Raw genomic sequence first — 13,351 nt, forward strand, 5'->3', positions numbered from 1 at the left:
GTAAGGAGGGTTGAAAGGATGAAGTTTCCGTGTTGTGAGAAACGAGGATGAACGTTGGAAGAGAGAGAGAGAGAAGAGGAAAGATCAAAGCAGAGAGATGGGACTTAATAGCAAGTCAACCTGGAAGGATCAATGTTTGCTCAGGTGCTCAGTGATGCTTGGTCGTGATTAACCTCATAGAGAGAGCAAACAATGAATTATGTCTCTTCCACTTTTATAAGATGATGACGATTTACAATTTACTATATTAAAAGATGAGGAGTATATTAATTAAAAAATCTACAAATGTAAAAACTAAAGATCTAAAAACTACGTTGAATGAATAACTTATTGAGACCTACGGAGTATACGTTGATGTAGATACGGAGTTAGGGCCGAATGACATCGCTTATCCCGTGGTTCGCGTCTCGGCTGAAATCATGCCATTTCCAATCTCACTACTTTTTCATATATTTCAATCATTCACCTCTGCATTCTCTATGTCAAGTTAAAACTACCCGTGGACCTCCACACCCTCAGGGTTACTTCAATTCTTTTGGGTCCGGAATACAGACCCCTTCAAGTCATAAAGTGACCGCATCATAATGTCTCCGAAATCAGAAAGTCGGAAGGCACCACAACTAGGTGGTGAGGATCTAGTCCCTTTTGACCATGCTGCTGCTGGACAGTAAGTCTCACATCCCCGCTCTGTTCCTGGCGCGACGTCACGCACGAATTAGCCTAACTGGGTCCGCGAAAGAAAACCAACACTGGCGGACTTGAACGCGATACAGATCCACGGCAGCCTTGCTAACTAGACCTTTGTATCCAGTGATGGTGTACGCTGTACGTCTTCTGGCGCCCTGATCGCGAAACCATGCACGCGGCAGGAGGTAGAATTCTACGAATCCAGCGCGCTCCACCCGGCACTCCGGGGGTTTATGCCCCTCTACATCGGATCCCTCTCATCTTCCGAGCAACAGCAACCGCTGGCGATTGCTGCCGCCCGAGAATCTGGCGTCCTTCCCCTCCCGAACTCTGGCGACGTAGCCACCGATTCCTCCCGTCCTAGCCAACCACCGTCGCACACAACCACCGCGCACGAAGACGGCGCTGTCCCGGCCAAGGAAGAAGCAGCATGGGTTCCTTCTGGGGGCAAGGAAATTGATACTGGCTTATCGATCGTGCTGGAGAACATTGCCTGTGGGTTCCGGCGCCCGAACGTGCTGGACGTTAAGCTCGGCGCGCGTTTATGGGCTGACGATGCGCCGCTCGAGAAGCGGAAAAAGCTTGATGCTGTCTCTAAGGAAACGACCAGCGGCAGCGTTGGATATCGCATCGCGGGTATGAAAGTCTGGACTGGCCACAATGGGGAGACCGATGAGGGCGACCGGACAAATCCGTATGCTACGAAATACGAGGGTGCAGAGGGCAAAAAGGGCGAGGTCATTGAGAAGGATGGCTATCGGCGATATGATAAGTGGTACGGTCGCTCTTTCAATGAGAATAATGTCAAGCAAGGCTTTGAGACCTTTCTTGCTGGCGCAAAGGTGGGCAAGATAGACCGATCAAAGATGGTCGCCCAGCGCTTGGCGCAAGAATTGAAAAATTTACAACGGGTTCTAGAATCCGAGGAGAGCCGGATGTACTCTGCGAGTGTGCTGGTGGTCTACGAAGGGGATATAGAAGCGATGGAGCACGCAATCGAAGAGGAACAAAAAGCCCCAGCACCCCGTTCTCGGGAAGAAGAAGAGGATGACGACGATGATGAGGAATTTGAACTTCCCGAAGAAGCCTTGGAGCTGGTCAATGTCCAGCTTGGTGATGGGATGCCTCAACAAGCTATCAATATCAGCATTGATCCCGAAACCATGCAAATACCCGAGGACGATGACGAGGAGGACGAAACTCCTAAAGTCCATGCCCTCCGCCTGATCGATTTTGCACATGCCAGTTGGACCCCTGGGCAGGGCCCGGATGAGAATGTTCTCAAGGGTGTGCGCAGCCTCGTCAAGGTCTTTGAGGAACTCGCAGAGTGAAACGGAGTATAAGAATCGCATGTACCCACAGTTGCTGGCGGCGGTTGGGTGCGCTTACTACCTTGCGGTTTTTGCTTTGTTTTGTTCTATTTCAATTAGCTACATATATAAATCATATATCATTTATCACTCAGCCAATTGATTGCATTCACTGGTAGTATTTGAACAGGGCCGCGATATAAAATTGCTGACATAATCCTGCCGAGACTTCGACATCGATCTTCAACATCGCGGAATCGCAGCTGCGGAAATCCTCAAGCCCAAAATGTTCCCCACACGTGCCCTTTTCGGCCGGTCGGTCTGGAAAGGTGAGTCTCATCAGATCTAGAAGATCTCTATTCCAGGATCAATTCCTAAGAAACCACACGCTAACACTTACGACAGGCCCAAACATCGTCCCGTACGTGACATCCAATCCATGCCGAACAGAAACCAAACCCGCCCTACCTTCGATCTGAGAGATCTTCTCATAATGGGAATATCCATACTGGCACAAAAAGCTGACTCGGTGGTCAAAAACAGTCTTCCTCTTCCACGCACCCTTCCCCCTCCTCCCAATACTCCCCCGATCCGCACCACGAAACGCGCAGCAACCATCCTGCCGAACTTTGTCGGCCTGCGCTTTGCTGTGCACAATGGCAAGACATACGTCGAGATCCAGGTGACAGAGGAGATGGTCGGACGGAAGCTTGGAGAATATGTTGCGTATGTATACATCTTTCTACGCCTGCTCAGCATGGGCATGATGAGCAGGTTCAGGTCCGGGGTGATGTACTGACATTCCATCTGCTCTATAGGACCCGCAAGCGCTTCACATACAAGCAGTCTAAGAACAAATAAACGGTTCGCATGATCACTTGGTGCAGATGCCTCTTTGCGCTAGGGGAGCTGCATTGCGTCTCATTATTTTGCCATACTATGTACAGATATATCATTGGATTCTATGTGACATTAGCTGCTTTTGGGTTGGAGTTCAATACGCATTTCTTTTTTCCTAGATGCAATCTATAAATTGCAAAGTGCAATGCGACTGGTATACATCAATACCCAAACGTAGAACCTACAGGAAGACAAATATGTCAATGTCCAGTTAACAACTTGTCCTAGTTTAATATATTGGGTTCCTCGCATTCTGATGCACGTTTCTGAGCCAGCAATACATGTGAAATGTTTCATATCATTCCACGACTAGTTTCTGTAGCATTGCATACATAGATTCTAGATATCAAAGAATCCTCAAGAAAAAGACAACGCCATCCATTGGATCCGCCCAACCACCAGCCCAGACTAGCAATGCAGTCATGATCCCAGGCCACTCAAGACCATGGGCACACCTAAACGCCATGAGCCCGGAAAACGCAAAAGACAAACAATGAGGAAAAAGGGCAAATAAAAACCAGGCACAAATGATAAACCCCCCGAAGACAAATTTCCATCACTGAACTACCTGTAGAACTCGCCTCGCTTCACGCTAACCCCGTATTCCGAAACTGCCATTCCCAGGTCCTCCATGGTCAACACCGTGCGTCCCTGGCCAGAACCACCGGAACCACCACCTCCAAATCCAGGCCGCTGGATACCGAGATGAGTGCCAGATTTGTTACTCTTGCCGCCATCGCCGCCAGGAGCTGGGGCACCGCCTGCGCCAGCCGGAGCATTGAGACCAGCCGCAGCTGCTAGACTGCCGATGGGGTTGTTTGCAGAGGAGCTGTTTGAGGCGCGGATGCGGGCGAACTGGTACGAGTCTGCCGCGATGTCTGAGACGAACTTTTGCGCTGCGAGTGCCAGGAGTCGTGCCAGGTGAGGTGGGGTTTGGCCGGGGCCTGTGCCTGGTGGTGGGAGACCAGCGAGGGTGAGGTAGTGGGCGGTGACTGCGTCGGGAATCTGGAGATCGAGAGTCAGTCTTCTTGCTTTTCCTTGTCTGTCTGATACATCTTGTGTTTCGTGTCTTGGGTCTTGCTTTCACATGCTTAAATCTTGGGGTAGATCGATGGTGGCGGGGATGTCGTTGTCCACCGTGTGGTCAAGTGAGAAGGGGAAGCTCAGAGAGGTTACAGTCTTGTTTCAGAGATGACTTACAATTGGAGCATAGTCGTCCATCTTGCCGAGGAACTCGCGCAAGCTTGTTTCCTTCTTGGAGGGTTCTGGCGCGGGGGCCATGGGATCTTGGCCAGGCGCGTTGGCGTTGGCGTTCGCTCCGGTCTGGTTCTCAGTGTTCATCTCGACGTCTTTTTCGATGGAAGCATCAAGATCAGGCTCGGTTTTGATGTTATCTTCAGATTCGGACGGAAGGGGATGGTCTTGTGATCCGTTCTGAGGTATGGATTGGGGAAGTTGCGATGTTTGAGAGTCGGCCATGTTGGGCAAATATCGGCGGGAAATCCCTGCAAATTTCTTTTAATCCAAACGTGGGCTGCAGACTTCCAAGTACAAGGCCAATCAATGGCGATTATACGTACGTTTAGTTATAGGGAGATGAAAGTCACACGGGTAGTGCACGGGCCACCTGGATGGCCTTTTTACCTTCGACCATGCTGTATGTCCTTAACGCATATAGTATACAGTACTTGAATCTTCAATCTATCTACATACATATACAGATATACAGAGATGTTTCTTTTCTTCATTATCATTCATTTCACCCTATCACTATGTACTCATACAATTGGAATGCAATAAAAGCAAATCGCCCAATCCGGCGCAATGTCGCAATCCCATAGTAAAACAAATGTGGTTCCCGAAGGAACAAATATCAATCCAGTCCTAGACTCCGAAACGAAATTGCAAATCCCAAGTTCTCATGACGAATCTCGCGGATGAAAAGCTAAATCAAGACAAATGGTTGGTTGACAATCATCTACTGTCCCAACTGCATGTGGGGATCGATGTGGTCAGGAGTTGGCTGAGCATGCTGCTGAGGGTACTGACTTCCGTGTACCTCCTGGCTCAGAGTCTGCATGAGGTTCTGCTCTGCGGTTTGATCAAACACGGATTGGCTATTGGCATCCGGTGGAAGGCTGGGCGAGGCGGACATATCATGACCCGACACGGGTGCCCCATGCGCTCCAGCAAGCGCCATCATACCCTTGATTCCTTCCACATGAGCCTTGTCTTCTTCGCCCTGCTTCTTTTGTCTTTCGCGGGCTTCCCGCTTGGCTGCCTGGGCGGGAGCACGGGTTTTCAATTCACCAGTAACGAACTTGAGGTAGTATGGTACCTCAATTCCACTCTTCAAGAAGAAGAGCTTCAAGTTGCGAGCCTTGTCCTTCAGCTGAACTTGGTTGCGATCCTTGAGGGCTTCGCTGATCGTTCCACCAGGTCCAAACATAGCAAGGATCTGACTCCAATGGGGACCCTTAACGCGGTCCAGACCGGCCATCAACGCATTCTCTTCTTCGGTAGTCCAAGGTCGACGTTGACTGGGAAGACCAGATTTGCGGCTAGTCGGAGAAGACTTGGCGGATGCGGCCATCCGGGCGCGTTCGTAGAGGACCTGAGTGGGCTGGGACTGAGAGTAATGGGGAATTCCGGGCATGTATCCATGGTTGGAGGACATGCCATTCGCCCTGGCTTGCATAGCTTGTGCTGCGTTGGGGTTGTATTGCTGGAAGGTGGCCTGTAATGGGCTCTGCTGGAAAGTCAAGGGAGAGGCATGTTGTGTTTGATAACCTCCAGGGGGGGGTGGGACTATGATATTGTTGGTGAGACGGCTGCGGTTGTTGTGCGGCAGTGTAGCCATGAAGATACTGGTTCTCGGGTTGGCTCGTCTGCTGCTGCGGCTGCGGCTGCTGCTGTTGTGGCGGTGGCGGCGGTGGCTGCTGCGGCTGTTGGTGCTGTTGATGCTGGGGTTGCTGCGGCAGAGGCGATGGACTAGCCTGAGACTGAGTCTGTTGGGGCTGTTGTTGATGCTGCTGCTGCTGTTGCTGTTGCTGCGACTGCTGCTGAGAGCGTCGGAGGCCATGGCCCTGTAGGGCAATCTGCGCAGCTCGGGCAGCACGCGCGACAAGGTCGCCATGCATGTTCCGGTCCACCGGGACTTCAACTTGTTGGTTCAGTGAGAATTGACCCTGGTGGGTGGTGTTGGGTGACTCGTGAGCATCCCCATTTGAACTCGACGGCTGACGTCCCTTGACAGGTTTCTTTCCCTAGATGATATTAGTATAAGCACAACATTTGAGAAAACATAAAGGCAACAAACGAACCTGTTGAGTATTTATGGCGTCAAAGTTCTTCGAAATGTAGGAGCTAAGATCACGGAGGAAATCTTCCCAGTGGTACTTGTCCGGCAGGGCATTCAGCGCTTCCTCGTTGTTGATCTCATTGAGGAGGATATCACGGCGAGAAGTGAGACGGTTCACGAAATCTGTCTCAGATGGTGCCAGCTGTCGGGTACCAGGGCGTCTAGCCAGCAATCGCTGTTCCATATCGTCCGGGAACAGATTGTAGAGGAGCTGCGTACGGGTGAGGGATTTGTTATGCATGGCTGCGATGAAAGCCTGCGTCTTCAGTTCGAGGTACAGAGCACCTTGAACCTTCAGTAAACGACCACCTTCCGGGACGAAAACGTCTAGGAAATGATCGTTGAGGTCCGCAAACCCAATTTCCTGAGATCCGAAGATACTCGAGACAAAGGACGCTAGGTTCGCTTTGCGAATAACATCAATTTGGGAAGCGTCTGTGATTTCAAGGTCCGTAGGCTGAAGGAATGAGTGCTTAACCGTGTAGACTCGCTTTGTGTGATCGAACAAGGAGCGCATGGTGGCATATGCTTGGCCATTTTCGGAGTCAGGCTCGGACACCATAGCAGTGAGGTCTTGGTAGCTGTTCTTGGAAAGGAACGACAATATCTGCGTAGACTAGGAAGTAATGGTAATGTTAGAAGACTGAGACACCACACATAGTATCGATCAACTCACGAGATTATCCAGGATAGGGAGACTCTGAATCTTGAGGTGAGAGTTGGCCTTGAGGAAAGCAAAACCTCTGGCTCCCGGGAAATCGTTCGACGGTGGTAGTTCTTGAGGTCCCATTGCGACGGTTTGCTCCTGACGCTCTGTGTGATCCATTATCTCAGAAATGATGGTGGCCACGTCGGGATTGAGATTAGAGGTACCGTCCTGGGTGGTCGCAAGCCCGGCAGTGGCATCATGGGTGTCATGAGTGCCATGCTGAAGAGTTTGGTTTACATTATGATCAGTTTGCTCGACGGTGTCAATGACACCTTCGCCGAGGGCCGAGGCCAATTCTTCTTCGATTTTGTGACCAGGGCCATGCTGATCGGCCATCAAGATGACTTCGTCGGGTAGAGAGATATCACCGTCAGGGCCGTCGCCTGTACGACGCTTTTTGGCAGCCGGAGGCGAGCCATGTTCCTCATCATCGAAGGAATGGGGGACTTTTTGGTCTATGATACAAATTCAAATGATAAGTATTAACTTCAAGGTTACATTGAGGTCCATTGGCGGTGAGGGTAATAGGTATGGGTGGTGGTCGAGGTCGAGGCTGGTAAACGGGACGATCGGATGAGGCACTTGAAGGGAACACTTACCAATGTCACCTCCATCGGAAGGGAAGGGAGGAAAGTCAGATGTTTCCTGACCATCGAATGATGGCCGCGCGCCTCGAGTCTCGACCATTTGGACGAAGCGCCTGCCTGGGGTCGGGGTATCAACTTCCGAGAGCAGAAATGAGGGCTTAGGGGTAGGGCGCATTTGTAGGGCTTGCGGAAGTAGGATGGAGGAGCGAAAAGATGATTTTTCTGCCGGGCGGTGGAATTTAGGAGAAGATGGATGGAAGCGTGGGCATCAAAGAAAGCGTGCGTGGATAAAACGGAAGAAAGGTAGATGGAGAAGAGAGAAGGAAAATGTTCGGTGAAAGGTCCGTGGCTTAATTCATTTAAGTGCGTGGGCTGATGTCGTCAGGTCAGGTACCTAAAGTACATGTACCTGGTACGCGAGTTGCCTATACTCAAGCTACATCCATCGTATTTGTACCTCAGGTCATTCGCACCACTTGGATTCCTAATAATGCTCCCCTCAGCTAATAAAAGATAAACTCCATTTTTGATATCCCGAAAATTCACGAAAGCATCGTGACCAGCTTGCGCATACTCTTGGCATGCGACAGAACAAAACCTCCTAGCTCCTTGTGCATAGCTGGTTTCTCATCTTCATCAAGATCTCCATACATATCCTCTAGTGCACCCCCGTTGCTAGCGACTGCCATGTAAAGGGAGCGGTCCTCTTCCTTCTCGCCGATGCACACAAGGAAACTGCCAAGCTTGAGAAGCATCGAGTTCAAGATCAGACGACACATACGTCCATTTCCGTCGATAAATGGATGGATATTGACAAAGATGTGAGTGTATTTCGAAGCAATGGCAACAGGATCAACTGTTCTTTTATCAATAGCTTCTTCCAGGTCAGACTCCAGTTCGGGAACCATTGCTTTCATTTTAAAGGGGACAAGGCTGTGATGGGGGAAGGCATGGAGGCCAGCAGAAACTTCTTCCGTACGATACACACCCTATACTCTTCCCAGGGAGTGTGTTCAGCGTCAACTTTGTGTTTCAATTTTATGAGTCTGGAGGATGACCTCTGCACTAAGGTCCTTATCATAAACGCAAAGTTGACTAATGATGTAGGAGGCGGCCTTTGCATGCTGAATGATTTCCCTACGACTTTGTAAAACTGTGGAAACATTTGCTAGCATGTCGTTGCGTAGGAGCTTCTTTTTCAACTCCAAGAACACTTCCTCTGTTTCTTCTATGTCCTCCGGAATCTCCTCGCCGCGAAAAATTGCGAAGCAGAGTATGAGGGTGATCCTGAAACCACTCCCTGCGCGCTCAATCATATTGGATCCATAAACCATAGTTGCAAGGCAATGGAGGACGTGATCTTCGAACTCGCTTTCTTGCGGAGGGGTGAGTTGCTTCTGCAGAATCGCCGACAGTTGATTGCTCAGGGTGACAACCCCAGGAAAAATAGTGTCCGGGTCGAAGTCTTATGCGCTAATTTCGTAATCATACGCTCCGTCCATGCATGTCTGACTCGCCAGACGCAGTGACGACAGGTGGGTCGGAAGGCCAAGCTCCTGGCATTTGAAGACCAGAAGTCGCTGCCTCTTCTCCGCCCATTTTCTCCTGTATGTCTCCCGCAGTCTTTTGAGCGCTGCAATTTGGGTCTTCGGCGTCCTCGACCCTCTTGGTGCCCTCGGAAACCCCCGCACGGAATCTGTCCCTGTTACAACGGCATTCTTTGCCGAAGCGTCTTCGGGACTGGCCACCAGGGAAGAGGTGGAGTGTTTTCGAGAGGTTGCTGTGACCTGCAACCCCTTAAGAGCGAGCATAACTTCTTGTAAACTGAGATTGTATCCCATGTAAACTGCGGGGAGATACACTTTCTTGTCCAGTGCGGAACTTAGACTGCATGTATTGGCGTATGGACTTAGCAAGGTTGATTTTAGTCGATAGCGGGTTAGCTTGTGAAGAGGGAGAGGCAGGTTTAACCTCATGTCCTTCAAAGACATTGGAGAGACTTCCCCATTTTTGCTTCATCTGTTTGGTTGGGGAAGGCATTTTCAAAATGTCTTTCAGTGAATTAAATCGAGATGAGTCTCAATTGAGAAAGGAGTGAAAGTAAGAGTTCGCGGTTCGAGTGGTTGAGGAAATCAGAGCCAAGTGAAAGGAAGAAAGAAGTGAAAATTAAACTGAGGAAAGAGAAGAAATTGAGAGCTTGCGGATCAAATACCTTGATCATGGTGGGAAAGCAAGATGGTTGAAGGAAGGGAAAAAAGTGAGAAGTGAGAAGTAAGGATGGTAGTAGCAACTGTTGTATAGTCAACATATGCAGGCAGGGTTCCCCGGATCGACGTTCTAGAATAGGATTAGTACAGTGGGACCTCCGAAATATTGGGCTAAACATTTGTACCTACATGTGCAGAATAGCTGCTTGCCGTCTTGTTATACAACTTACAAACCTGGGATGAAACCCGTCTCTACTGTTGAATCTGCCCAGTTGCCCAGGTGGGAATGGATAATCTTATTATTAAGGTTATCAATGATGATTCCACCTGGGCAACCTTCCAAGGTTGGAAGGTTATCAGATCTGCGGGGGGGGTTCTTGCCGGTGTGGTGGAAGGCGGTGTGGTGGAAACACAGTCTGCCTTCGAAAATCCATACTATACATACTGTATGTAGCTAGTATGCGAGAATCATACCATTACCGACCCATCAACTGTTCCATCGAGTATCTAGAGAACTGCTATCATCTCTAGAAACCTTATTTGCATCTCTGCAATCTTGACAGCGTTGTCACTGCATTTTGACAGAACATCAGGATTTAGACCAACGATATCTGTGGCCACTGAGGGTGGGTCAGATTTCGGTCTGTCAACTCTCCAGGGTCAATCTTCTTGGTGGATTGGCTTGGATCGGAATAAAATACTACAGACGTTGGTAGATATAATCACATTTTCTCTTTCTCACATTTAGAAAAACCTATGGTACCTGTATATATTTTGTAGGTCGACAGGTACTTCACTTAAGGCTAGTGCCGTTTTAAGACTAGCGTACTATCTACCCTCGGCCGTTTTGTTCACTGGTGATGTCTACATGTACGCCTCATTACTTAGATATAATACTTTGAGTATTGTAATTCTATCATCATATGTGCTATTACCTTCAATTACTAGTGTGTCACCTGGGAATGGATATGTAGACTGATGTATATGTAAGTTCCATGGACTCTCGAGCGGATAATTTGTGCGCGTCATCAACCCTATTTCACCAGGGTATGCGTGCAACCTTGAGCCTACCAATATGAGAGCTGTGGTGGATACCCACACTATAATCCAACCTTGGAGGATTCGGTCATGACATTTTATGAATCTATAGATCAAAAGAAGTTATAACTGAGTAATATATATTGTGTCTGACCTGCGAGATCATCGAGTCTAACCGATATCTTCTGCGAGATTTTACCTCTTAGGAGCTCCTCAAATATCCTTTTGGTTCGCTTCTTATAGATCATTTTCTATGACAAACTCCGGAATTAATTTCAATGTATGCTTAATGTCGTCAAGATTCAGCTATTCCCTGCCATCCGAATAACCCGAAAGCTTACAGAGGCTTCAGTTTTGATATTTGCGAATAGAAAGCCAGTATGTCTACTTGCAGTAGTACCAGTTTCCGAAAGCGGATATCTTATTGTCTGGTTCCCTAGCCTGGCGGCCCTAGCACTACAATAATAGTCGAGGTCTAGACCATGGAGGTCCGAGTCTCTTTACTACAAAGAGGTTGCCCCCGTAGTTTGTAGAGCAAGTCAATCAATCCAGTCAAGCTTTGCTGTTCTTGGGTGCTTGAAGACCATCTTGATGTACGGCCTATCCATCGCTCTCCTGGCCCTGCAGGGGTTGGTGGTCTCAGGCCAAGACTTTCACTCCATTGAGAGAGTGTGGGGAGTCTTTGCTTTTACTGTCTACGGAGACAGCAAGCCCAGTGCGCTCGCCAGCTCTCAAGCGTTGACCGACTATGGAGCCAACGAACTTGCCGCGGCAGGATCGAATTTCCGCTATCGTTATGTATCTGGAGGCTCTGATCATGTAATCCAGAACTTATCGCCAACCATTTTGGACTCAAACGATGTGGATGTGCTATCGGCAACGGACCAGCAGACCGTTGGCTCTGCACAAGCATTCATGCAGGGTCTATACCCACCGCTCGGCTCAATGAACATACCGAGTAACCAAGTTGCGAACGGATCGTTTGCACAGGCGCCATTGAACGGATATCAATATCCTCGGATTGTCACAGTCGGCGAGGCGGACCCTCAGTCTATTCTGATTGAAGGTCACGCAATGTGCGACATGTATCGTGCCGCCGAGGGCGAATATCGGGCCAGCGACGAAGTCCAGGGTATCACGCGAGATACCGAAGCCTTTTATAGGAAACTGTGGAAACTGGCATTGTCTGGAGTTTACGATGAATCGTCCGCAACTTACACAAATGCCGTTCCAATTTCGGAGTATTTGGATTATGAAGTTGTGCACAATGACAGCTTATTGGAAAGTCTGAATCACGCCGACATCCTTCGTGCCCGCTCGCTAGCCGACCAGTACGTATGGAGCACAAATCGCCAACAGTCGTCTTCCAGCGGGTCTATGATCGGAGTAGCCAGTCCGATTGCGGGGCAGACTTTGGCATCGAGCATTCTAGAAGCCTTCGATCTGAACATCCAGGAAAGTGGCATGCGGCAGAAGATGACCCTGTTATTCGGTGGTGATGAGCCAGCTGTTGCCCTGTCATCTCTGGTGGGACTTGCAAACCAGCATCAACCCAACTTCTTCTCCCGCCTGGTACGAGGTGGCTCGTTTGTTTTCGAGCTGTACAGCTTCGAAGACAGCAGCAACTTGTATCCATCCTACCCTGGAATCGACAATTTGTATGTGAGATTCTTGCTTCACAATGGTACCGACAACACCACCGAATTCGAACCGTACTCCCTCTTTGGACACAGTCCCAGTCGTGCTTCAATCCCGTATACTGAGTTCCACTCCGAGCTGGAGACATTTGCCGTGGCCTCAACCCAAGAATGGTGCCTCCGCTGTAACGCTGAAACTGTGTTTTGCAATGGAGTGTTAGATCAGCGTGAATCACAGAGAAAGAAGGACAAAGGTATGGCTCCCGCTTTAGCTGGAGTAATTGGTGCTGTTACAACGCTTGCTGTCGTTGCATTCACGGGACTCATTTTGGTCCTTATTGTTCGCGTGCGCAAGGGAAAACCTCCCAAGAAAGGAAGCCTGGGAGGGTTCAAAGGCCCTGGAAAACTTGCCAGTGATGCCGATGTGTCATTCAGCGAACCCATATGGAGAAATTCTAAGACCGACAATTCACAACCATCAAGTGGTCTCGCCGCTGGAGTTGGAGTTGCTGTACATGGCCATGAACGCACCGGAAGCTGGGAGATGGGGCAGGGCAGGAAAGAGATCGAGAATAATCAGCCCGATGGCATGGAAGGCAGGTCGCCTTTTGCGGAGCATGAAGAGGATTGGGTTGTTCACAGTGGCCTTCAGCCTGTGAAAGTCAGAGAGAGTGTATAGACTGTATGATGTCGTCGCCGAGAATTGATTATGTCGTCGCCGTGCTTTTATATCAAACACTTTTTCCGTTTGTCGAACCTGTTCTTCTAACTCTTCCTTCCTCGAACATCTTTCTCGCTTAGGGTTACTGGCGCCAATATCGACGCGTGCTCAGACGCGTCGTCGACTGTATGCCTCGTGACCCATAATCTCTGAATAGCCTCGAGCACTCGTTCCTTCTCCAGACCCTGCACTTT

At 49.4% G+C, this 13,351-nt stretch overlaps 6 protein-coding genes across 6 annotated transcripts; 3 read left to right on the forward strand and 3 right to left on the reverse strand.

Moving 5' to 3' along the window:
• Positions 1-584: 584 nt before the first annotated feature.
• N7519_005788 (inositol polyphosphate multikinase) lies at positions 585-2,018 on the forward strand (the record flags this gene model as incomplete). The annotated part of the gene is made up of 2 exons (XM_057292564.1): positions 585-667; positions 812-2,018. The coding sequence occupies 2 exons, from the start codon at positions 585-587 to the stop codon at positions 2,016-2,018; spliced, it is 1,290 nt and encodes a 429-aa protein (XP_057147375.1).
• A 265-nt stretch (positions 2,019-2,283) lies between these two features.
• N7519_005789 (mitochondrial 37S ribosomal protein uS19m) lies at positions 2,284-2,858 on the forward strand (the record flags this gene model as incomplete). Its single annotated transcript, XM_057292565.1, has 4 exons — positions 2,284-2,326; positions 2,403-2,418; positions 2,541-2,723; positions 2,816-2,858. 4 exons carry the CDS (start codon positions 2,284-2,286, stop codon positions 2,856-2,858), a joined length of 285 nt encoding a protein of 94 aa, XP_057147376.1.
• Positions 2,859-3,461: 603 nt separating this feature from the next.
• N7519_005790 (putative TFIID and and SAGA complex TAF10 subunit) lies at positions 3,462-4,376 on the reverse strand (the record flags this gene model as incomplete). The annotated part of the gene is made up of 2 exons (XM_057292566.1): positions 3,462-3,902; positions 4,098-4,376. The coding sequence occupies 2 exons, from the start codon at positions 4,374-4,376 to the stop codon at positions 3,462-3,464; spliced, it is 720 nt and encodes a 239-aa protein (XP_057147377.1).
• Positions 4,377-4,875: 499 nt separating this feature from the next.
• N7519_005791 (uncharacterized protein) lies at positions 4,876-7,729 on the reverse strand (the record flags this gene model as incomplete). The annotated part of the gene is made up of 5 exons (XM_057292567.1): positions 4,876-5,728; positions 5,766-6,163; positions 6,221-6,874; positions 6,935-7,422; positions 7,567-7,729. The coding sequence occupies 5 exons, from the start codon at positions 7,727-7,729 to the stop codon at positions 4,876-4,878; spliced, it is 2,556 nt and encodes an 851-aa protein (XP_057147378.1).
• Positions 7,730-8,096: 367 nt separating this feature from the next.
• N7519_005792 (uncharacterized protein) lies at positions 8,097-9,365 on the reverse strand (the record flags this gene model as incomplete). The annotated part of the gene is made up of 3 exons (XM_057292568.1): positions 8,097-8,543; positions 8,613-9,019; positions 9,068-9,365. 3 exons carry the CDS (start codon positions 9,363-9,365, stop codon positions 8,097-8,099), a joined length of 1,152 nt encoding a protein of 383 aa, XP_057147379.1.
• A 2,025-nt stretch (positions 9,366-11,390) lies between these two features.
• Positions 11,391-13,115, forward strand: N7519_005793 (uncharacterized protein; the record flags this gene model as incomplete). The annotated part of the gene is made up of 1 exon (XM_057292569.1): positions 11,391-13,115. The coding sequence occupies one exon, from the start codon at positions 11,391-11,393 to the stop codon at positions 13,113-13,115; it is 1,725 nt and encodes a 574-aa protein (XP_057147380.1).
• Between the last annotated feature and the right edge of the window lie 236 nt (positions 13,116-13,351).

Source organism: Penicillium mononematosum, assembly GCF_028829835.1.
Source record: "Penicillium mononematosum strain IBT 11891 chromosome Unknown utg000003l:1.0-8172316.0:1.0-8177699.0, whole genome shotgun sequence".
Classification (NCBI taxonomy): Eukaryota; Fungi; Ascomycota; class Eurotiomycetes; order Eurotiales; family Aspergillaceae; genus Penicillium; species Penicillium mononematosum.